Raw genomic sequence first — 26,105 nt, 5'->3', positions numbered from 1 at the left:
GTTGGTGTCTTTTATACAGGAAGGTAGGTTGCAGGTAACAGGTTGAAGGTGTTGGGTCTATGAGAACAGATATTCTGTCAGTGGCAGCACAGTAACTGGTCACAACGGGGTGTACTGGGTGGTTGAGTTTATGGACTTTAGGAAGGATATAGAAGGTGGGAGTGTGGGGAGTGTTAGGGGTGAGGTAAGAGATGGACTCTGGGGAGACATTGTAGGATGGGCCAAAGACTTTTTGATAGAGACTGGAGATCATGCTGGATTTCTGAAATGGGAGTGGTGTGGCAGTTTTTGTAGGTGGATGAATTTTACAGCTGGTGGAGTCCCTCTGCAGGTAATCTTTGTTGTTCAAAACTCCAGTGGCAGAGCCTTTGTAAACAGATTTGAGTATAAAGTTTGGATCAGCTTTTAGGTGGTGGATTTCAGTTCTTTCTGCAGATATAAGGTTAGCTTAAATATTGAGTGATTTGGGGAATGATGGTGATGCAAGGCACAAAGTTCAAAAAGTGTGGAAAGTTAATGGGTGGGAGGGGGGGATTTGGGGGCAGCGAACTATGGATTATGGTTGAATGAAAAAGGAAACTGTGTCAGAAGAGGGTTCAACATTAGGTGTTGTTTGAGTCTGGTAGGGTTGATGGTGAAAATGTGTTTCCACTGTAGGGAATGTGAGAAGGAGAGATTTTCTTTAACAAGTGCACTATGACTTAATTTGGGAGTGGGGCAAAAGCTAAGGGCCTTTGGGAAGGACTGATACTTCTGTGGGAATAACAATTTTGGAGGAAATGTCCATGACTGTGTTTCAGATCTGTTTGATCGCTGTATTCTGTGTGCTGGTGGGAGGGAGTTTTTGAGGGTGAGGTAAATGTAGAAGATCATGAGGCAGGGGTTGTCAGCTGTGAGTGGATGTAGGTAAGGTTTGAAGGCTGCTTTAGAGGTAGTGGACAGTGGTAGTCGAAGGCAGGAGTAGGAGACAAAACTGGTTGGAGAGTTTCTTGAGGTGGTGTCATGCATGCTGCTCTAGTTCTTGGAAAGCAAGAGCTTATGTGTAAGATAGGATGCAGGAATATGAGATGCACAGCAGCAGAATACATGGTAAAAATCAAAGATGAATTATGGGGATACACGATGAAACCTCAGGAAGTACGCTGACAGTGAAAGGCAAAAACAACTGAAGCTGGTGTCAAATAACAATGAGATCAAAGACAAAAATAAATGAAAAGACTATAGTATGGGTTCTGGTTGGTGGGTGGATATGTATGAAGAGGGGTACAGCAGCGGTGACCAGACTAGATGAAGTTAGCGTGTGCAATCTGGAAAAAGAGAGGAAAAAGAAGGGGAGGGGTTGGGGAAAGGTTAGTAGAATGAGCTACAAGTCTGTGTGGCAGAGAAATATATATGAAAAGTAACATGCAAAAACAAATGACAGTGACGCAGGAAGAGTGATCTATTTGAAAATCTAGGATTAATTATATTGGTGAGAATAATATGGGACATGAGATGGTGCAACAACAATCGACATAGTCATGTAGACGTGTTGTATTTCGGTGGAACGGTTGATGCAGTGGTGTTAATTTTCATTATTATGGGTGAGTGTGGAAAATTAAGGCAAAGATGTGGTGACAGACCACAGCATATCTAAAAAGGAGAAATACAATCAGTGGGTTAATGGAGCCATCTTGGGGTTATCATGATGCCTCCAATAATAACTGAAATCAGTTGTCTTATCACATTATGGCATGGACACACACATTGAAAAATTTTATTGAAATGGAGTCCAGCCATGAAAACCTACACTCTTATATATGCATCAGCCTTCTTTTCACAAGACATTATGGATACTCAATTCTGATGGTCAGTAGTTTTGTCTCTGCTTTGTCAACTCCATGCCTACCAAGTTCTGGTGAAACAATGGATGAAATGGCCATCAGTATCATCCACATTCAGAGTCCAATGAACTCCTTGCAGATGGGAAAATACCATAGACAGTTCATTTTACTGTTGTGTTCTCCCTTAAATTTCATTATCAACTGAATGAACTAATGCAACATCTTAAATATCAAGGGAGAAATCTTTAAGCTCTTCATGTCTCTTCTCTGATGAGAAGTACTACATCTTTTCCTTCATTGTTTATAATTTCTTAAAAACCTTGCAAGTCAAAGAAAAACTTATTACTCCTGAAATAGAAAAGTATTTACGGCATTCTTGATCTCAGTGAATAAATAAATGAACACGCAGTTAAATACATAGTATAACAACTGATGGGTTACCAGATTTAGAGTAACACCTAGTAATAAAAACTAACATCTAAGTTACCTAAGATTGACAAAGATGATTCTTATTCTTATTTTTAAGAGAATTTCATTTTGTTTCTGCCTTGCTCACAATTCTTTATGTTTCATGTTTGTTCTCTTCTGTAGTAGACATAGCCATGAAGATGTATGTGTATTCCGTACAAATTATCTCAAATTAATACATTGTATCCGTGCAATAGCTCTGTTGGCCCAGTGGTAATGTGCCAGGCTACAAAGACAAAGGTCTCAGGTTCTATTCTCGTCCAATCTTAGGATTTTTGTGTCACTTATCACTTCCTCCACATCTGGCAATGTTTGTTGATATAAAAATGCTTACTTGTATATGGTTCAGAATCCACATCACACTGTAGGTTCCCCTATAATTGGCTGGTTGATTCAGTTCAAAGGTTGGAGGAAGGCACCGCATACCACCTCCTACAGAACCATGCCTCATAAAGCACTGTTGTATTCAAAATAGTCTTCAGATTGATGACTGCTTTACTTGCTAGCTCAATTGCAGCTTCATTCCCTTCTAATGTAGTCAACTGGGACAATGATGATTGTGTATTGTCTACTAGTTTGCTATGAAGGAATATGAACATAAAATATTAAAAAAAAAAAAATTGGACAAGGCAGAACGAAGTCTGAAAGTTTATCAAGGACTCAACTACACAACTAGTTGGTGAATGGGAAAGCTAACTGATGTGAGTGCCAAAACTGAGCTGTTAGTTTATTTTTTTCATAGCAATCTACATACCAGTTTCAAAGCAAGATTCAAGTAGAGCTGCTGCTAAGTTCAGGGAGAACTAACTGTCGTATGAAAGAGTTCCAAGTGCTGCAGCATTACTGCCAACTTGTCAATAAAACATATGACTCACTATAATGTAGTTTAGTGCTCTTTCAATTGATTGTTCTATTGAAATTTGTGTATTTTTTGAAAGTCATGTCCAGGCTCTCAGTTTGTGTCAGGTTACAGGAAAGAGAAACATTACTTAGGAGTCAGTGGGAAGTCCTAAAATCCTTCAAAAACCAACAATAAGAGAGAAGAGAGAAAAACAAGTGCCAATAAACAAGGATAGCCTCCATTACAATTGGTATTTTTGACCACATTTCAATAAAAAAAAAGAAGGTCGCTATTAAGGTGATGCTGTGAAGTATTAAAAAATGGAAAGAAAAATGATTTTTAAATTTTGACATTGCCTTAGGAAAAACAAAAAGACATCTCAAGGGTTGCTATTAACTACAGCTCAAGGCTGAGTACCAGAAGAAATGCTATAGAGATGTCCTTCAGTGTGACATGCAGCTGATTCTGAAATGAAGAGTTTGTTATGTGATATCAGCAGAATTTTTGGGCTCTACTTTTGATGTACCCTAGACTGAAATGCAGGAAAAAAGAAATTTGTGCTGCATTTGAATTTTTAGTAAAGAAAATAAGGATTTTTTTAACTTGTGCTAAACCCCTAACAACTTAATTAAGAGTTATATTTAGGTCACATTCTATGACTCAACATACATTTAAATCTTTATACGCCTTTAAAAATTGTAAAAATCTGTTAGACCTGGTTTTGTCAAAATTGGTAGCAGTACTGGAAAATGTGAATCATTACAAGGAATTAACAAAAGAATAAATAAAGAGCTTGTTAATATTCTTACCACCACACAAATTCTTCACTTTATTGAAAAAATTTATGTTTTTGGCACTCAGAACTATTAGATTTACCACTCAACAGTGTCACCCATTCTCCTTCCATTTTTTTATACTCCACCTAGGACTTTCCCATATCACATGAACTGAGATTATAAAAACTTTTTTTTTCTGATTTATAAAGTAAATAATTACCTGAAGAAACAGCACTTTTGTATTGTGGAGGGGAAACAGACCCCCATCAAATTCACACTTACACAGTTTCTAGCTATTAACAATACTAAGCCATACATATAAAATTCAGTTAAATGAATTTAACGGAAAATAATAGTGTAAATATTTGGATACAGTGAAATCACACAGCCAAGCATGCCAAAAATTTATTCGAACATGTACCTAGGTTTTGACAAATATAAACCTGTCTTCCTCAAAGGAAGCAGTAACACCTAAAAATCTGGTGTAGTACAACCTGTACATGGAAGTCATATGTGCAGCAAAAAGAAACATAAAAAATTACTTACAGTGGCAATATAAAATAAACTTATATGTTATGTATTGTGTGAAAAGAGAAATGAAGTCATAAGGTTTAGTCAATAGTAAAAATGATCCACATAAAATCTAAGACAGATGGGCATCATACAGACTAACAGAAAACAGGGCAGAAGGGACATCCCTGCAGGATACTTAGCCCCAGAGATGCTCAAATGACAAGTGGTGCCAACCACAAAAGCTGATACGTTATTGAAGTTACATTAAAATAGTATTTATGGAAACAGCAACATAACAAAAACTATTATAAAAATCATATAAATCTATGCAAACGGTGAACAAAACTATGATGCACATTAAAGTAAGATAGTCACAGATTTTGTCTTTGAGAAAAATAACACTTTGAAACAGTGCAGAAAACCTGATACAGCTGCTATGTGAGATTAAGAATAAGCTGAAAGCCACCGAAAAAAAATCTGTTTTTAAGCTGTAAGTGATCATTAAGAATAAAGTCCCTATAATTGAAATTGTGCTTAAAGTTTTGAAATTCCTCCAGCAAGTGTAATCTAAAACCCTTCTCCTCCCTATGCAAAATAATTATGTCTTTGAATTTAATACAAGAGTGTGCACACTGTATGTGACGCTCGGCAAAAATAGAGCCATGAATGTTATAGCCTCCTTTACCCAATAATGTGATTTGAATCTAGCTTTGACTGCTCCTTCTGTCTGCACTATATAGAAACAGTGACAACCATTACACTTTATTTTACACATCTAGAATGAGGAAATAGTTCTCATTACACTTTAAGGCATGAATTAAATTTTTTCCACGATTTTTGTTTGCTGAGAACCAAAATTTACAGCTATATTTCGTAGTAGAAGGCAGCTTATCTGGAAATGGTACAGAAAAAAATTGCCGTCCTTTTTACCTTATATTTCCATATTTTATTTTTTAGCAGTTTTATTAGCCAATATTCGATTTGATAATGCCTAATGACGGTTCAGAGCCATTATTACTGGCTACAGTTTCAATCAAACTCATCTCTTCCCAAAAATTCTGTAGGGATAATGGAGTAACCAAAGTGTGAGAATGGAAAAAGGCCAATCTGTGAGCTTGAGGGTGAGCTGAATCAGCCAGAATAGTGCTATCTGAAAAAGTTTGCTTATGAAAGATTTTGAAGTCTATTTGTACGTATGATGTATGATTGTCTTAGATTTTATATGGATAATTTGTACTGTTGACTAAGCCTTATGGTTATGCCATAGCATTTATATGGATCATTTCATTGTTCACTAAGCCTTATGACTACTTTTCTCTTTCCACACAATATGTAACCCATAAGTTTATGTTATAGTATGTAACTTTTTATGTTTCTTTTTGCTGTACATATGACTTACTTGTACTTGTTGTAATATATATATATTTTAGGTGTTGTTACTTCTTTTAAGGAAGACAGGTTTATATATGTCTAAACCTTGGTAAAGGTTTGAATAAACTTTTCGTGTGCAATTGCTTGGCTGCATGATTCTGACTGGATCCAAATTCTACAGTTGCTGACTGCTGCCATGTTCAAGAGCACAAGTACGTATTTTTTTCCGAATGCCATCACCTAATCTACCATGTGAATATAAATGGTAGTGTAGTGCAGAAATGTACGTGGAATTAATATTTCTTTAGTCAGCATTTAACATACACTACATCTAGACAGTAAAATAACAAATTCACCCTCATCAGGGTCACTGATTTCACACTCACTCTGTTCCTTTGTCTCCCCCTTTTTCATAAGAACTATGCTACTATGTGGCTTGCCTGATCAGTCCATTTCCTCCAACTCTATCCTTTCTTTGGCAGAATAACAAACTTGTACTTCCAAAAACCGCAACTTATGATTTTTTCCATTAAAGCTACTGGATATGTACTACAACCATTTTCCTCATAGATGATAATACTAAATCTGCTTTTTCCTAGCCATTCAAAATGTTCATGAATGATTATTTTTACCTGTCTCTGTGAATTGAGCTTCTCCTCGAATACGCACAAGACCAACATCATTTTGAAGTTTGTCTTTCGTGAATGATGGATGTGCAATTGCATATTCAATTTCAAAGTCCTGTGGTTCTGGTGCACAAACTAGCCCATTGTCTTCACAGTCTCTTGGGCTTCTGAGGTCATGCTCTCCCAGTCTTATCGTGGATCTGTGTAATTGAAAATGGTCACAATAAGTGAGATTGTATTGATGGGATAAACTATGAGTAGCTTAGTTGAACTTACAGTTTTAATCCAGAAGGGTCATGTGGATTTGGTATGCAATGGGCAGCAGTTAAGACGTACTTCCCATTAATAAGTGATCCTCCACAACGGAATCCATAAAACTTATTATCTGCAAACAATTTACATTAATTAAAGCCAGATAGGGTTCCTTTAATATTAATCAATTTATTTCAAATAACCAATTCAAACTTAAGTTACATCTATCGTAAGTATCTGATATCTGCATTATACTGCACAGATTAGAAAGAAACAAATTTTCACCTGAATTACATAAGGAGGGAAGAAAGTAAATGTTGGATCAGTGCCTTACAATCTTAATTTCCTAACCAGAATCTGCAGTGGAAAATGAAGCAACAGTAAGTTTTTTCTAGATAACAAAATCAACATAGAGTTAAGGGCACTGTAATTCCAGCCAAGGAAAAATAAAGTAAGTGAATGGAAGGGAAACAATGGTAATTACACAAATAACAGCAAAATATGAAGTTAAGAACCATGTATTTTAATTGTCTAGTTAAAATCAAGTCTGACAAATTATTACCATGGACAGTGACTGGTAAGCATACAAGAATGACTGTTCACAATATAGTTATTATTTTACTGCAAATTCAAAACTGTGTTCAGTGTTCAGCTAGGAGGATTATTATTAAGTAATATATTTGTACTAATAACTTGCAAACATACAATGTATTCACTGATACTTAGCAGAACTTTCAATTTGTGAATGTCTATCTTGACTCTTTCCACAACACAACGAATAGTGTCACCATGTTTTGAAATAGTGTGCACTTGTTGTTCCCCACCAGTTCCTCCAATTAACCTTCCAGTTTCCTGTCACTAAACTTCCCTATCCTTATTTTACTAACTAGTAAATACTTGTAGAATTTGACTTATCACATTGGGGAATTCATGGCTGTGTATTTGCTGTCTAACAGTTCACTGTACATTTAGGTTTGTGTTGACATGGCAATCAATCTTATTTCATATTATTATCCCATCCTGGATTTTCCATTTGAAAATGAGTCACACATAATATAATAATCAAAATGAAGAAATTCATAAATAAAACTGGAAAATTTAATGCCATATTCAGAAATGGAAATGAGTGTTGTGTAACTGGAGTTTATGTGATACAACGCTGAAGTCAAACACAATGACCCATAAGTTTTTTATTTAGTTTCATTTATCATTTTATTTTCATCTATTTATTTATTTTTAATTAATCTTGTATTTTTATCTGTTAATTTATTTGTATTTATTTATTCTTATTTATCTTTTATTTACATTTTTAAATTCTTTTGGCTGCAGACTTAAGACTGAACCAGATAGTATCCAAGTAACTGCATTTAAGTTTTCCACCTCTTTCTTGAACTGTCACATACACAACATGAAGAAGTACTAAATTATATGTATCATATTGTAAGGAAAACAGTACAGAAAAGTATTTAATAACATGGGTGTCAGCCTACTTGAACCATGATACCTTACAGAAAATATGTTTTGAATTAATTGGATATAAACTGTAGCATAAGTTTTTTTAACACCATGACTTGTGTCAGCCACCAAGGCCATTTTCAATTACAGCAGATGGACACAGATGCAGATTTTGGATTGATACGTATGGTATCAAAATCTGGGAGAGGGGGTGGCTGGGTGTGACAAAGCAAGCTGGGATATTTTTACTTCCCCTCTTGTTTTGCAATCTGCCTTCTTAAAATTCATTTTTCATTTTTGACTAATTGCCGTTAACGTATGTGAATATAATTTGCATTGCCATAAAAGGGAAAGATGGCCCTCAGTTTTAAAGGATTTAACACAAGATCTAATTTTATGCTTAGTTTTATGTATGTAATTGATTTTCTAATTTATTTCAACTACTCCTAGTTAATATATTTTGTTATAGGGTGGAATCAGTAATTGTTTCATAACTTAGATTCTATCGTCGACTTATATACAAAGATAAATTCTGTACTAATTGTAAACATTTAGAGGAACCACCAATAGTATTCTTAAAGGGTATATGCGTAATGATATCTGTTCATTTCATCACTTAAGCAAATAATTCGGCCTAACCCTCGCAGCAGAAGAAACTGTTAAAAAGAATAAATTTTTCGATGTATTCATTTACTTTAATGAGTGATGTTTTAATTGCAATTTCTGTTACTTTAACTTCGAACAATGTATAGTTTCTGTACCTATTATTGTGAGGATATATGAAGGCTCGATTTTTGGGCCCGAGACAGTCAGTTCACGGCCGAGATTCAGACGAGGAACGTGTATTGGTTAGATCAGCAACAATGCATAATTTTAACTCTGAAATAAGTGTAACACAATTAGGCCATGTTAAAACAATGACAGTGTCTGTTCCATACGTACCTGACTATTCTGAAAGAATTGTGAACTATGTGGTTATGTTTTTTACTGCTCATAGATGTTCAACAGTAAACTATTGTAGCAGTGTGTGGATGTTTGCCTGCAAACTATTAAAATGGTTCAAATGGCTCTGAGCACTATGGGACTCAACTGCTGAGGTCATTAGTTGCAAACTATTAATGAGGCTTATTGATAGATAACTGGCCATATAACTGTGTATTATTGTGGGGTGGAGGTTGTGAACAGTGAAAGTACAGAACTTCGAAATGCTAATGTGCACTTGTCAGCTACATCATTTAAAGTTGTTAGTGTTGAACTTCCAAGCCCCATTTTTCAGCCAGTGTAGCAATGCAGTATGTTGACACCGAGAACAACAAACAATGAAATAAAGCAGGCGAACGTCACACAGGGCAAGGTGGGGTGGGGGATGGGGATGTACCAGCGGTTTATACACACCGACATTTTAGACTTAAAAAAACAAAAGAGGGGAAAAGCAGTAAGCAGTAAGCATGACAGCTAACATTAACAAGAGAAAGCCTTGTAGATAAGTTTTCAGGAAGCATAAAATTCTTACTAGCTAACGTGTGTACATTCTCGAGGCAATTACGTTTGTGAAACTAAATCTACAACATAATTCAACGAAAAGTAACTTACACAACAACAATAGATGGAGAAGCCGAAACTTTCACAGAATTATTTGCAAGCATAATAATAAGCTCCAGGCTGCCGTCCACACAAAATGTGGGCAATTTTTTACAACAGACAACCATCTAACTTTAAAATGTCAATACATTAAAGAAAATAATGAAGCATTTATTAATAAAGAAGTGCTGTTAATTCAACAGAAGGTTTCAAATTGTAATGCCCCTTAATAAAAATTTTAGTGTACACAGTCTTAAGCTTTTGTAACAGAAACTGATAATTTATGATCTGCAGTTCTTATTTGAATGTAATACAGACCTATTCTCATGGGAAAAAAAAAGAACTTAAATCCGAACACTTACAATATTGCAATTCAGGTAGTCTTACAACTGTAAATGTCACATTCTGTGTCCTTATTTAACTGGCAGAATTATTTGTTGGAATGTATTGTTGTTCATATCTGTTTACTACAAAGTATCTTGTGTTTTTTACTACTGGCAATGCTGACACTTAACTTACAATTTGTCGCAGGTAGCATTTTTTAATAAAAAGTCTAACACCACATAATAGATAAGTTGAGATTGGATTCTGTTATAAAGTTTTTGTACCATGACCACACAATAACTATCACAAACAAGGGAAACTCCAGCACTGGCAGCACTGGTTGCATAAATTTGAAACTTTTTTTAAATTATGGCATACTGATTTCAATCACAGAGAGATCTCCAGTGCTAAAATAAAAATAAAAACACAGAGTCAAACCTGAAGAATGAATGTACAATGTATGTGCCATTTTACAATACAGAACAGTGGCCTCTTCATTGAATACATTTCGGATGTGGAGTATGTGTTTTTACATGAGGAAACAATAGGTCACACAGAGATTTATGAGGAAACAGAATACAGAATTTTATAAATTAAAAATATTGCCACAAGAACATAGTACTTGCACTATGCGTTTATGGCAATATTTTTAACTTTATAATTCTGTCTTCTATTTCTATATAAATCTCTGTAGAACCTATTGTTTTCTTCTCTACAAACAAATAATCTGTATCATAAATGTATTCAACAAAGAGGGTTCTGATGATGTCCACCACAAACATGGAGCTTAGCTGCATAGGTTTTTGTAAGCAGCTGGCTCAGTTTGAATCTTACCTGCTAGTTGGCATGTTCTTCGTGACAAACACCTATGTTTTGTGCATGATTTTTATGAGTCCACTGGACTTAGTCTTGGTATGTATTTTACCTTGTAAAGCTCAATGTCGCCTATTGTAAAATGATGCATATGTTTGTACATTGAACATTTAGGTTTGACTGTGTGTTTTAATTTTTATTTTAGAACTGAAGATGATCACTCTGCGACTGAAATCAATATGCGATATTAACAAAAAAATGGTTTCAAATTTATGCAACCAATGCTGGAGTTTCCCCTTTTTGCAGTACAGGTAACTTGTTCATTCATACTAAATAACATCTTGACAATGCTTGGTATTTACAGTGTTATAATTAATATTATATAAAACTTACAATTAAAAAAGCTTTTACAAGATTATTTAAATGTGGCATCACACTTAGCAGAAAACTGAAACATATTTTTTAGATGTTAGTTTTGTAAAATACGGAGTGTTAAATATTATGTGTATATTTTTATTAGAATTGGACTGATATTTTGATTGTTTACTATAGAGGCACCATAATTATATTCATCAGTCCTAATTATTCTATACAAAATACACCATCACATCTTGCATTTAAAACCAGTAAATAATGTGTTTACTTCATGAATATTTGTTTACATATTTTATAAGGCTTGAACAAAAATTCTACTGATGTATTTTTTACATTTCTCAGATGTCATTAAACAGTAAAATATAAGTTGAATATCAAGACATGACTATAAATGTATAACCATGTAATAAAAACTACAGTGTATCATGATGTTTATTAATCAGAGTATCATATACAACAATATGTAAATCTCAGTCCGTTATATTACAATATGCATTTACCTTTTACTGGTAAGAGAAGTAGAGTCAGTACAATCTTGTACTGCACCATATATGTAAATTAAAGCTATGATAGTGTCTGAGAAATGATTATTATGTAGACAGCAAATAAGTAAGTAAGTAAGTAAGTAAGTAAGTAAGTAAGTAAATGGTACCAACCACGTGTCTTGTAGCCTAAGAGAGCCATCCATGGGAATTCAAATAATCCTGTTTCATTTCCACCTATAATTCGATCACTCTCTGCATGCCCACATTCACTGAATGGTAAAAGACCCACTCTTGGATGTAGACTCACATCGTTGGGCTGCTCTGAGATAGGAGCAGGAAGACCATCAGTGGAAGAAAAGCCACTTGGTTGGATTTTTTGCTGTGGGCAGCAGACTACTGGAACCTTGCCCTGAAGTAAAGATGTAAATAATTTTCTCTGATAATTAGTCTTGGGTACATTTTCTAGTTATCCATTATGAAAAAGAGAGGCAAGGAGACATATTTAAAAACACAAAAGATATAAAAATCATCTAAAGTTAGGGCAAAGTTACAGGATCTGGTTCTTCAAGAAGAACAATCTTTGAACAGATTTATAACTTTTTTCTTTTTCGTTTCTTTATTTCTTTTTATTTGAAGCAAACGTTTTTCTGGTGGTGCCTTTGGTTCTGAAAAACGTCATTTTTAATTTGAATTATTTATTTCAATAAAAGCATATTTATTTCACAAGGGAACACACATTAATACTGTTTGACCTTGTCTGAAGTGGATAGCAGAAAGATTTCCCACCTCAAACGAGATGGGATTATCTTGCTCTCCTGCCCTCACAAAGTGGATACCAAAATTTTTCACAAACCAGCAGCACAACACCAAATGGGAACAGTAAGGAGGTAAATTACTTGCATTTTATGTTAACAGTGACAAAACATTGTCTGAGGAAACAACAGAGCACATATATCGAAAATTTGACTCCTAGCTACATGAAAAGTTAAAATTGCGCAATATAAGATAAATTAAATAATATGAAATTGTTACATAATGAAGTTTTATTTTATTCCACCCTCTTGTTCACTTATATTTCATATGTGCACAGTTTTAGTGTCCTTAAGGCCAAAATTTAAATACAACAAGTACATTTTCTTCACTGCATCTGAGGATCTTTTCAAGTTAAGAACGAGAGTTGAATCAATAAGAGTGCTCCGATTCCTTATTTGTACATCTCATTGCAAATGAGAAACTTCAGTAATATGTCAAGTTTAGTTATTCAATAACAGAGAGAAATAACTAGTTTGTATACTATATTAACAGATAACAGTTATGTGCTGTACTCCACTTTGTCTGAGAAAGGCCAAAAGATGTACTAAATACAAATAGCAAAATGGATTGAAAAAGCTGTCATCTCCTGAGTTACAATGAGCAGCTATGAATAATCTACTTCTGCTTAATTACTATCCATAATTATTCTAATAACTGTCAGTGGATAACAGCTAACACTACAGGAACAGAGATGCATTTATAATGGTCACTGTTACCTTGCCTATAATTGCGTTTTTCAGTCTTTAAATTCGTTGACATTGATATATCACTGTAAATGGCATATCGAAAGATTTAAATGTTATTTTTAATCCCTAATACAATGAAGAGGGAATGTACAAAGGAGTGAAAGTAAGAACATCAGTATCTTTACAAGATCTGTTGTTACTGAAGTTACAAAATATTCATACTGCTCACTCTTCCAGAACAAAGACTTTGTACTGAACAGCAATATTTAACAGAAAATATTCTTGAAACATCATGGATGGAAATATGCAAATAGAGTTTGTAGTTTTGTCCGCATTTCACCTGTAGAAACTTAAATAAAAACTAATGAACTTCCCACTATAATATCTGTTTCAGCTGGTTACTTCTCTGAACACCAATACATTTTACACATAGTGTTTTCTTTAGCCCTGGACTATCATGTATGTTTATTGTATCTGTAAGTAACACTTATTTTCTTTCTTTTACAATTGCATAATGTGAATTTCTCTCAGAAAAGAACTATTAAGTTTGCTGTGGGCTAGGTGCCAACCTATACAGTATTATCCCGGTATGAATTGGTCTGAACCCTTGATTAATATTTTGTTTTATCACCATCAAACACTACAGGTTTTTGAAGAAGTCATTAATGTCTTTAGCATACCATTTGTCTCTCATATATGAATGCTCATTAATAAACCACACAGGACACCATACTGTGTGTTTTCCATTTCAGAGATTAATTTGATTTTCTGGTCCAATTTATCAATGAAATACTCTTTTCTATTATAAAGGATGGAAGGATTCCACATTCATGCAAGGGGTATGCCATTAATCACAGTATTTTACTTTCTCAAACAATGTCTTCTGGTTTACACAAGTATTTGCCATGTCAGAAACAATGAAGTGCTACCAGAACAATTACTATTTACCACTGCTGTGATTACACTAGTGAGGCTAAATTTGTCTTTTTTAGTTGAAAATTCTACTAGAAAATCAACCAGAGGCTCAAAGTCTCCTCGGAAATGTGGACAAGTGTTTGACTGTAGGCTACATTCTGAAACATTTTTGAAAAGGCTGAAATGGGTGGACTATGAAGACAGATCATTTGCTTTACTTTGTTCCCTTTGCCTATGGTCATTACTGCACGTTTAAGTCTGTCAGGAAGTATGCCTTTAGTAATTAACTGAATTAAACATATTTTGTTTGAAAAAGGTGGTGAGTCATAAGTCTACAGAATTTTAAGACTGTGCCAGAAACACCACTGTAACCAGAGAAGTTGAAACTTGTAGTAAAACACACACAATACTTACAATTTTGATCAGGTTTTACTACTATATATTTTCTACAATTTTGGAATATCCATTTTGCATGGATATTGTACTGCATCCATAACATTACATAACAGGTACTGGAAAATGATCTTATCCAAACCGGCTGAACAATTAAAAACAAATTATACAGCAGCCTCACATGTTATATCATTTCTTTGATTTATGAGAACCATGAAACACAACCAATGAAAATTATTTTGGAATCTGAGGCACAAAGTGTTATCCTGAAGTACGAAAAATTGAAATACAAGTTATTAAAATGTCAAGAAAGCATAAAATTCAGCAAGCAGTGCCTAGCTGAGAAGTTAACAGTGACATTTGCCAAAATCAGCATCATGACAAATACTTAAGCAGCAAAACACGTGAAGCTGAAGTGTGAGAAAATGTGGGTCACTGAAGAACTTCATAAGAAACATTAAACTTAATACTTGTTTAAAGAAACAAATGTACACAGCACACTTGAATTTTGGAAAGAAACTTTGTGGGTAAGTTTTTTAGTGGATGTTTGATTTAATTAACAACTGCATTAATAAGGAAACCTCAACTATTAGACAGTGCCATGTCAAGAAACAAGCTGCTCTCTTTTTTAATTATTTTCATAACAAAAAGAATGAACTGATTGTATTAAAACATAAATTTTATGATGATGTAAACAACCTGATACACAACACATGTGAGGATAGGGAGACAGGTTTGTTGGAGGAGGAGGAGGATATTAGTGTTTAACGTCCCGTCGACAACGAGGTCATTAGAGACTGAGCGCAAGCTCGTGTTAGGGAAGGATGGGGAAGGAAATCGGCCGTGCCCTTTCAAAGGAACCATCCCGGCATTTGCCTGAAGCGATTTAGGGAAATCACGGAAAACCTAAATCAGGATGGCCGGAGACAGGATTGAACCGTCGTCCTCCCGAATGCGAGTCCAGTGTGCTAACCACTGCGCCACCTCGCTCGGCGACAGGTTTGTTGAGTGAAGGCTTAACACACAACTAAACTTAGTTCCTCTACCAAGTAATCTGTAATTGCTCATGTTAAAAGTGCAATCAATGTAGCAAAAATTAACAATCCTGAACAGAACATCATGACAAGAAAAATTGCAAATATCATGAATAAAGCAATTAATACTCAACAAATATATGAAATGAGTTCATCTGAAAGGCATTTGTAATGAAAATTTAAAACAAATTAACAGCTCACAATGCTGTAACAGTTACAGCTGACTTTTAAAGTAATTCAACTGTCATATATAATTCTGGCTACACAGAAAAACACTGAAATATTTATTAAACTATTTTCAAGGTGATAATATTACTCAGATAAAGACACTGCAGAAAAATGACAACTTGCTTAAAAATGCACTTAATAATAACCATTTCTTCTTAGAGAAAATATATGAATCTAAGAGATCCTACATTAAGAGCACACCCAAATCCACATAAGGGAAGCGTCATTGTAAGACCAATCATAAACTACAGAGGAAGCCCTTCTTATCTGTGGAGTCAAAAATAAAATAAAAGAATTACTTTTTTATAATTCATATTTTTTGAAGAACTCCTCTGAATCAATTTATGAGATTAAAAGTATTAACATTCCACCAGAGAGTAAATTTCTTTCATTAGATGTGTTGGAATTATATACTAATGTCCCTGTAGATGAAACAGTTAATATTCTTAAAAAAAAATCTGAAATATGGGAAACTTAGCCAGGCAGAAATTGTTGAGCTTGCTGAACTTTGACAACTAATCTTTGCTACAACTACTTCATTTTAAAAGTGAAACCTTCATGCAAAATAGAGGCTTTGCTATTCATTGTAACCTGGCAGGAACATTAGATCAATCATACGGAAAATAAGCTCTTTGAAGAGCAAGCAATCCCAGTTGACAAACTGATGTCATGTTAAGGACACTATTATTTTGTTCAGTGGAACAAATAAAGAGACATCCACAGTTTATCAGAAATTCAATGAATTCCACAAAACCACACACTGTACCACTGAATATGAAAATGAGAAGAACAATGAAAATGGAACTCATACATTTAATGTTTTCTGAAAATGAAACACTTCTGATGGGATAATCACAACATCTCGTGTCATCTGACTACAGGTAAAAAAGCATTTTTACACGCCATGGTAGACAGAATAATCCATTTACCACTGCCTGATAAGAACGCTGAAACAAAGCTATATCTATTGAGAGAGACAGGCACAGAAAATGGATACAATCCTGATTTAGTGAATAAAATCTATGTAGATAAAAACTATAAGTAAAAGAAGAATAACCATAATAAATGAAAAGACAAAAAACACCAAAATACACAGTCTTACCACATAGCAGACAAATGTCTTGCAAAATTAGCTACACATTTTGTAAAACAGGAATAAAAATTTATTTTAAAACTGGTAATACAATGTATTTCAATATAGGATATACAATGAAGAGCCAAAGAAGCTAGTACAGCTGCCTAATATTGTGTAGGGCCCCACGAGCATGAAGAAGTGCCGCAACACGGTGTGGCACCGGCTTGACTAATGTCTGAAGCAGTGCTGGAGGGAGTCTTGCATAGCTCTCCATAAATCCGTAAGAGGATGAGGTGGTGGACTCTTCTGAACAGCATGTTGCATGGCATCCCACATATGCTCAATAATGTTGATGTCTGGGGTATTTGGTGGCCAGCAGAAGTGTTTAAACTCAGAAGAGTGTTCCTGGAGCCACTCTGTGGCAATTCTGGACGTGTGGGGTCTCACATTGTCCTGGTGGAACTTTACAAGTCCATCAGAATGCACATTGGACATGAATGGATTCAGGCAATCAGATAGATTGCTTACGTACATGTCACCTGTCAGAGTCTTATCTAGATGTATCAGAGGTCCCATATCATTCCAACTGCATCTGCCTCACACCATTACAGAGCCTCCACTAGCTTGAACAGTTCCCTGCTGACATGCAGTGTCCATGGATTCACGAGGTTGTCTCCATACCCACAAACGTCCATCTGCTCAATAAAATTTGACATGAGACCTGCCAGACCAGGAAACATGTTTCCAGTCATCAACAGCCCAGTGTTGGTGTTGATGGGCTCAGGTGAGGCATATAGTTTTGTGTTGTGCATTCACCAAACGCAGTCACCAAAGATAAACAAGTGGGCCTTCAGCTCCAAAAGCCCATGTTGATGTTTCCTCGAATGGTTTGCACTCTAACACCTGTTGATGGCCCAGCACTGAAATCTGCAGCAATTTGTGTGGAAGGGTTGCACTTCTGTCACACATTGAGCGACAGTCTCCAGTTGTCATTGGTCCCATTCTTGCAGTATCTTTTTCTGGCCACTATGATGTCCGAGGTTTGTAGTTTTACCAGATTCCTGATATTTATGGTACCCTCGTGAAATGTTCGTACAGAATCCCCATTTCATCCCTACCTTGCAGATGCTACATCCCATCACTTGTTTGCCAACTGTAACACGACATTCAGATTCACTTAAATCGCTGCCATTGTAGCAGTAGTAACCGATCTAACAACTGCGGCAGACACTTGTCTTATATAGGCGTTGCTGACTGCAGTGCCATATTCTACCTGTTTACAAATCTCTGTATTTGAATATGCTTGCCTATACCAGTTTCTTTGGCACTTGAATGCAAATCTGATCCAGTACACCATTACCATACCAGGTAAGTATATGAGATAAAGTGCAATGATTGCAGTAAGTTTTACATTGGACAAACAGGTAGAAAAATATGTACAAGATATAAGTACCATTGTAACACTAACAAAAGCAACTTATCAACATTGGTTATACATTTAAGGAACACTAAGCATGTAAGAAAATAATGAAAACAGTGTTACTATTCTACACAAAGCAGAGAAAGGTAGATAAATGAATCTCATGCAAGAGAGAATTTTTTTCAGATTATGTTGAAGATCCAAAATTCCTGTGGAATGGGTAACTTGAATTGAAAAGCAAGAACTTTATTGGAAATTCTCATGATACTTTATTAAAAGGACAATATTGGTCTTAATACCAGCTCTTTGCCATTACATTGCTTATATTCTTTGGATAGTTGTGTAATTGACCCTTCACACTTCTACCTTCATGTAACAAAATATCAAGAGTTTCAAAATTAGTATCAGGATTTTAAGAGTGTGTAGCATAAATTATATTCAATACATCATATGAAAGAGAAAATAAATCTGTTTTGTTTGTATACCTGTGTGCATGCAGTGATTCCTGCATCTTCCGGTAGAAAAAAAAAATGATATTAGAAAAGAAAGTTTGTGTTTAACAGTTTGCAAGGACTAAAACTGTTTTTACAGTGCAACACATGTTCTGTATTAGGTTCCATTGTAATCCTGCAAGTGATTATAACACTGACTGATGGAATCATCAATTTGAAGATACCAGCTGTCTTTATAAAGGGTAAAGTATGGGAGGACCAAGATCGAGTGAAGAAAGTGTTGAACAAGTGAAAGTTTTTCCACGCATAGCACCAAGAAATCAGTCCATAAGGCTGGGTTTGAAGTAGCAGTTCCAGTGATATCTGTGTAGAGATGCTTACAACTACATCCTACCCCATTTGAAGTTGTTACGAGCTGTAAAGCCTATAGACTACTTTGCTAACAAAATGTTGCTATATGACCGTGATGATTTTCTGGATAGTTTTGTCTTCAGTAACTTATCAACATTTCACCCAAGTGGAAATGTGAACACACATGTCCATCTGGGGATCACCAAATCACTGTGGTATTGTTGCAATAGACTCCATTAAATTTAATGGTTTTCATAACGTATAGTGGCAGAAAGTTTATGGTCTTTATGGTCCTTTCTTTTTTGGCGAATCAACTGTAACTGGGATTTCTTATCTTGTGCGCTACAACTAAGGCTCTTTCCTCAATTGGAAGGAGCTGAACCAAAGAACTTTTGTTTGACAGCAAGATGATGTGCTGTCTCACTGGCATAACTCAGTATGTGGCTGATTACTCAATGTTGCAGCTGACTGCTGCATTGGCTGCAAAAGGCTGGATGACAGAACTTGTTTCACATGGCCTCTAATCTCACCTGATCTCAAGCCATGTAATTTTTACCCTGGTGGTTTCATAAAGGATCATATATATGCAAGGGCATCCATATGATGGTTTGAGGGGGAGGGGCTAGACCTGGGGTATGGAGTGCTTTTAACATTTTAGAAGATGAATGGTGACTTAACTATCCACAAAAATATTCCAGTTCTGACTGTGTTAAAAACCCACATAATACTGACTTAAATAATTTTCTTGAAAGAAAAGCACCCTGAATGGTGCTCACATTGAACACTTGCGAGAAAACTATTTGATTTCCTCTTTCATATACTGTTTATTTGTATTTGTAAGCCGATTGTAGTACATGCCACAAAGCCTTAAACACTAACATTAATTTTGCAACACCAGGTATTATTTACAAATGTTATATTTTGAAATTTGTTTTATGATATATATTTAACACCTGCTTTTAACAAACATTTGTAAGTATTATGTATATTTTACTACACTGTTCAGGTATCCTTTTTGCATGTAAACTGTCCTTTATTTATAACATTGTGCAAGAGGAACTGAAAAATTGCTCTGACAGACTGGTCGTGGAATTAAAAATAAATTATACAGCAGCTTCATGTGTTACAATATATCATTTCTAGAAAAGTTATTCATTTTCAGTGAACTAGCTGTAAGTTTGAAAGAGATGCTTGTTGAAGAATGAATTGAACTCTGCAGTAAGATGTGTGCTGAAATTTAATTGATCTGGCAGGAAGTTTCAAATGTTTGTTGGTTGTGTATAGAGTCTCTACTGTATTCTAATGTTGCCACATTTGATTGTTTAGTGTTAGTTCCTACCATGTAGGTAATATTAGAGAATAATAGGCGACCATTAATTTCATTAGGCCATTTCAGTTTTTGAGTCTGGCTTTGCTAGAAAATCTCTCTCTTTTGTTGCCTATTTTGGGATAACTTTTAGCACTACTGTAACAAGGATTGATGCAGTAATCTGCAAAACCAAATACTGAAACTTTTTCATGACCCTTGATTTTTGCAATTTTTATTGTTCATAATGATACATGTACAGATTGCCTATGATATATTGTGTGCAGATGGGCTATGATATACAGGACTGTGGCAGTATCTAAAAACAATATCTAACAAATGTTACCTCTTTCATAAGACTCAAATAAAAATTAAGTGAGTAGCTTGCATTTGCCAAGTTTACACATGTGAGACGTACCTGGTATCCACAGTTCGAGCGTGAAAGCAGTTCTATGGTCTGTCGTGAGGGTGATGCCTGCAGCAGCTGAAATAGCTCTGTGCAGCGTGGCAGTGGCTTGCAAGTGCCATCTCGCCCATCAACAAACAAGCAGTCGTCACCATCGGATTCTGCAGACAATGCAATTAAGATAAAAGAATGTTAAACATTTATTTGTGTTTTATATACATGTTACTTCCTAGTTTTTCTCCTATTCATAAAATTTTTAAAACATTAGTCCAATTAAAAGGATAAAGAAAACATGTTTTAACATTTTCAAAAAGAATATTTGTAATCATTTCAAATAACAATTAACAGAATGTCAGCTTTATGTAAAATCAGGTAGGAAATATTAGATTGTGGATGGATGTTATATGTTTAGGGCACACAACAAAATTGTCCTTAATGCTCTTACTTATATTAATATGTGATGAGGATAGTTGAAACAAAATACTTTTTCAAAAGTAGGAAAAAAGCAGTCAGTTTAAAACAATCTGCAGTTCAGCACATGGGTTGTGTAAGTAACTTGTATCTTTGCTAATACTTAAAAAGAAGAACATTTAAATAGTCAAAATTATAAAACTATGATTCAGGTCAATGTATCTGTTTGAATTTCAGGTGTTATTTCCATTTTCAAACAGAAGCGATGTCTGTCATGTTTGGCATAATCTGCAGTAGCTTATTATTTCGTATCTTCAGTCTCCTCCTCTTATTTCCAGGTTGGGGAGGGTATTTGACTTGGGTAGTTCGTGCAGCTATGTTGACCCTAATGCTGTGGTGATGTAACAGTCAGCATATCTGCCTAGTAACCCAGGTTCGAGTCCCAGCCGCAGTACAAATTTTAATTCAATTCTTCAGCTTCCAACATTATCGAAGATTTTTCATGTCAACAAAGAGATACAACAGCACCCAAGGGGATAGGGCAAATTGGTTTCAGAATACACTTTCTTTTCCTTGCTGCTGTGTCAGTGAACTCATTTCCAGAAGAATTACACATTATTACCTTGACATAGTAGTATGTAACGGATGTTTGATGTTCAATGCATTTTGACTGTTACGTACACCTACATGATAACTTAATACTCTGAAATACATTTACGCAAATCGAAGAAAATTGGTACATTACACGATTTGCAGCGTGTTGTCTGCTGCAATGCTCGCTCTAAGGATCACAGAGTTCTACATCACATACTGTATTTTCACTTGGGAGCCCTGTCCTACACCAATTGTGAGGCAAGAGTGCTTAGTTGCTGACACCTTCTCATTTAGACACACCAATGATTATTTAAAAAGTATGAAGTATTTGTTTAAAGACAAAATATAGAGTAAAAAGGTTTTGACTTTGTTAAATTTACAGGGCATGCTGAAAAGTAATTGCTCCAAATTTTTTATGTGAAAACTCAAAGATTTTCATATGAAACAAATGTTGTAACCATTCTACATCTCTATTCTTAATTTCTACATATTTCCGTCCCTCTGCCACACTGTAGCATGTAACATGTAACACGCTGGTGTGTAACATAACTGTGCTGGCAAGTGAGGAATAGCATGCTGTAATCGAGATCTGAATTGGAAGAGTTTGTCTATGCTTCAGGGGCACTCTCTCCTTCAGCATGACAATGCCAGACCACACACGAGTGCTGTTATGTCTGCAACCATCCAATGCATTCAGTTCACTGTCTTCGATCATCCTCCATATAGTCCCAACTTGGCCCCATCTGATTTTCCTCTGTTTTTAAAATTTAAAGAACATCTTCAAGGACTTTACTCTGATAGTAATGAAGCACTGTAAGCAGAGACGACACTGTGGATTCGTCATGAAGGGCAAACAATACACACTGATGGTGTCAGCAAAGTTGTCTCTTGTCGGGAGAAATGTGCCAATTGCCAGTGTGACAACATTGTGAAATAAATATGTAAAGGTGAAGAATAAGATGTAAACTGTTAATTACACTGTTTCATTTAAAAAGCTTTTAAGAGTTTTTATATGAAAAGTTCGGAGGCATTATGGTTCAGATACCATTGTAAAAACAGTCTAAGCCTCACTGACAACTACCATAGGTAAGAAATTTGCTCTAACCTAGCTACAGATGCTTTAGCTGTGGTAACCAAGTGAATTTCTCATAAAAATGAGTTCCCCCTAAATGTATGTCATACAGATAGTGCAAAATTTCACTGTTATTAGTTTCATACTTATAAAATTTCAGTTCAGTCTGCTAACAGGAAATATAGTATAGAAGCCTGAAAAGTTTGGTGAATGATATTAAAAAATAAAGGAAACAAGAAATGCTGACAAAATATCTTTACTAGGCTTTAAAGTAATCATCATTAGCAACCATACACTTCTGACATTGGATATAAAGACATTAGTAGCTTCTTGTGGGATCACAAAAAGAAGTTTGTGATGTCAAATCTGGAGAATAAGGAGGGTGCTGGAAAACAGTTACCTTGTGTTTAGTGAGAAAGTTCAGAAGGCACGTGCTGCAGATATCCAAAAACACATGCCCACGTGCTTCAAATGATCCCACAAGAAAAACACTTCTAACAGATTTCAACAGCTTTACACCAAATGTCAGAAGCATGTTGTAGCTAATGGTGATTACTTTGAAAGCCAATGACAACATTTTATTTGTAATTCATTTCTTTTATTTTCCGAGACTGTTCACCAAACTTTTCAGACATCGGCTGTATATTGACCAAAGTTTTAAGACATTTACTCACATTTGAAAATGGTAAAGACATGAGAGAAAAAAAGAGGGTGAACTGCAATAATGCTTTATGTAAAATAGTTGTGTGCACCCAAACACACTTTATAGTTTCTGATCTACAGAGTAATGCTAGTTTTGGGCATGTTTCCAACTGCTTTTAGACACAATACATGGCAGGTTTCTACAAATAATGTCTGCTAATAATGTGACTTTTAAGAAGAATCATTTATCTGTAGTTCCGTTAATCCCCTGTTACAAAATGTACGTGCTACATCAGTAGTTAAGAAATTTCTTACATGACATCCTGAAAACCATAGATCGAGGTAATCAGATAGGAGCAGTATTTCTTGACTCCCAAAAACCATTTGATTCAGTACCACACCAAAATTTAGTAATAAAAGTCCAATTAAATAGGGTATGAACGTTTTGACTGAACTGAGGATTTTTTGATAGAGAGAATGCATCTATTGTATTGGATGGAGAGTCGGAAGTAACTTCAGGCATGCCTCAGGGAAGTGTATAGGGATTGTTGCTGTTCGTTTTATACATTGTTACAGCAACAGTAGTAAGGGTAGAAATTCAAAAATTTTATTAAAACTCATTCATAACATCACATGAAAAGTTAATGCCAGAGACAGGGGCGGGAGCAGCAAACAACCCAGTATGTCGCAAATGGGTCAGGTCGTCGACACATTATAACACTGTCTGTCAAATGAGGATAAGCATTCAGCAGGAGAGGGGCTGTGGCAGAAATCCAAAGGAAGTGAGACAAGTATTTTCATTAGCTTGTAAGACATGTTGCAATAAACTCTCTTTTACAAGAGCATATAGCAAGGAACTGACACAACAGTTAATATCCAGTTAAGTGAATATAGCAGAATAAGGAGGGCAGATACAATCATGCATCTAGTTCAAACTAACTTTCTGCATTCAAAGTCTGTTAATTCTCGTCATGCAGGCATAATCGTGTTGGAAACCATTTCACATGAGTGACCTGAGAACAAATGACAGCTCTGACAATGTACTGTGCTTTTATACATTGTGTTTGTGATACCATTTCCATCTCTGTGTGTTCATATCGCTATCCCATGACTTTTGTCACCTCAGTGAATATATTCGTGAAAGGAGATTCATGGAGAATTTTACCATTTGTATGAAAAACTTAAATGCCAACTTCTGCTGTTCAAGAAGTATCATCGAAGCTACCTTCAATGTTTGATTGTGTTATGGACGCTATAAAACCTGTTCTGCAAGTGAATTCACTTATTTCCAGTGACCTCTTTTGGTTGAAGAAAGGCTGGTGGTGGCCGGGGTAAGAAAACAAGTAAAGAAAAACCAGCTCTTTTATTTCTTTACACCCATAACAATATATGCAATTACTCTTTCACCTCTCTCAATGTTTATTAAGATGTGAATGATCAAGTAGTGGCACTTGGAGGTGATCGATATCTCCTTAATAACTACTGCATCTGCGTTCCAAAATGTTATGTATTTAATGACTGGAACTGTTTCATAAATCACAATATGTACTTCGACCAAAGGAGGTTTTTGTCATTGTTATCTCCTTGATCCTGGCGCATAATTTTAATCTTCTGTATCTCTAATTCGAGAAAGCATGTAGTCGACCTTTTGTTTACGTTTCAGCTTCGATGCAACTGTTGGTTTTATCAAGCCTGAAGGGAGGCTACCCTTCTGGGTTTTTCCGTTACTTGGGAAATCAGCAGCAAGGCCTGCTCTGGCTGTTCAACGTCGGAAGCCATAAGGTAAGGTCCGTCGTTGACAAACACTGGTGCCAGTGAGTCTCATAACTGACACGGACAGTAGCTCTTTCAATGCCATTTTTCTGGGTCCCCCCCACATCAAATCCGTCGTCCAGAGTAGAACATTTAGAGTCCAGAAAAATAAGAAGACTTGCTCTCTGCTGAATGTTCTATTCTTCGCTTTGTTAAAATACCTTTTAAAAACAACGTGGAATCAAAGTATTGCAACGTGCTTGTGTATACCGGTTCGCTGTCTGCGTCAGCTCTAGAACGATGCTTCGGTATTTCTTTCGATTCTTTTGTGATTGTTTCCCTTAAATTTTCCTTTTTTTCTTTAATGCAGCGCCTGAAGGAAGAATTAAATGTTTTGAAAAAAAATGACGGCAAGACATTACAGTACTAAAAAGTTATTTGCGGCTTTAGCAATGGCCGTTTCAGTGGAGACTGGGGAGCCTTGCAACGAATTGTCGACTTTTTATTTCTTTATTTAGCAGCTTATGATGCACGTCTATGGAGTAAGTCCAAGTACATATTTGCTTTGTCAGTTTTCCAATAAAATATATTACTTTTACTGATTCTGACTATAGTTTTGGTAATAAATTTTAGCCACAATATTTCTGAAAATTGACATCATAGAAAATTTTAGATACAGTAAACTGAACAGATTTTATGAGGCATACATAATCTATATATCTAAATTACAGAACATTTAATTGCAATAATTCTATGCTATGGGTCCATTATTTTATATATACGGTATCATACAGCCACATAGCACATACATATTCTAAATCCCGTTTTGTTTACATTTATTAAAAGAATTTA

General features: G+C 35.3%; 1 protein-coding gene across 1 annotated transcript in view; it reads right to left on the bottom strand.

Moving 5' to 3' along the window:
• The window catches only part of LOC126457648 (CLIP domain-containing serine protease HP8-like), a 111,525-nt gene that overhangs the window by 9,189 nt on the left and 76,231 nt on the right, over positions 1 to 26,105 (bottom strand). Inside the window, exons 2-5 of the mRNA XM_050094129.1 lie at positions 20,795 to 20,943; positions 11,875 to 12,112; positions 6,695 to 6,803; positions 6,425 to 6,618 (exon numbers count right to left, since the gene is read on the bottom strand). Of these exons, the coding sequence (XP_049950086.1) occupies positions 6,425 to 6,618; positions 6,695 to 6,803; positions 11,875 to 12,112; positions 20,795 to 20,943 (690 nt within the window). The remainder of the gene's footprint in view (positions 1 to 6,424; positions 6,619 to 6,694; positions 6,804 to 11,874; positions 12,113 to 20,794; positions 20,944 to 26,105) is intronic.

Source organism: Schistocerca serialis, chromosome 1, assembly GCF_023864345.2.
Source record: "Schistocerca serialis cubense isolate TAMUIC-IGC-003099 chromosome 1, iqSchSeri2.2, whole genome shotgun sequence".
Taxonomy (NCBI): Eukaryota; Metazoa; Arthropoda; class Insecta; order Orthoptera; family Acrididae; genus Schistocerca; species Schistocerca serialis.
This window is presented reverse-complemented; position numbering and strand designations above follow the sequence as displayed.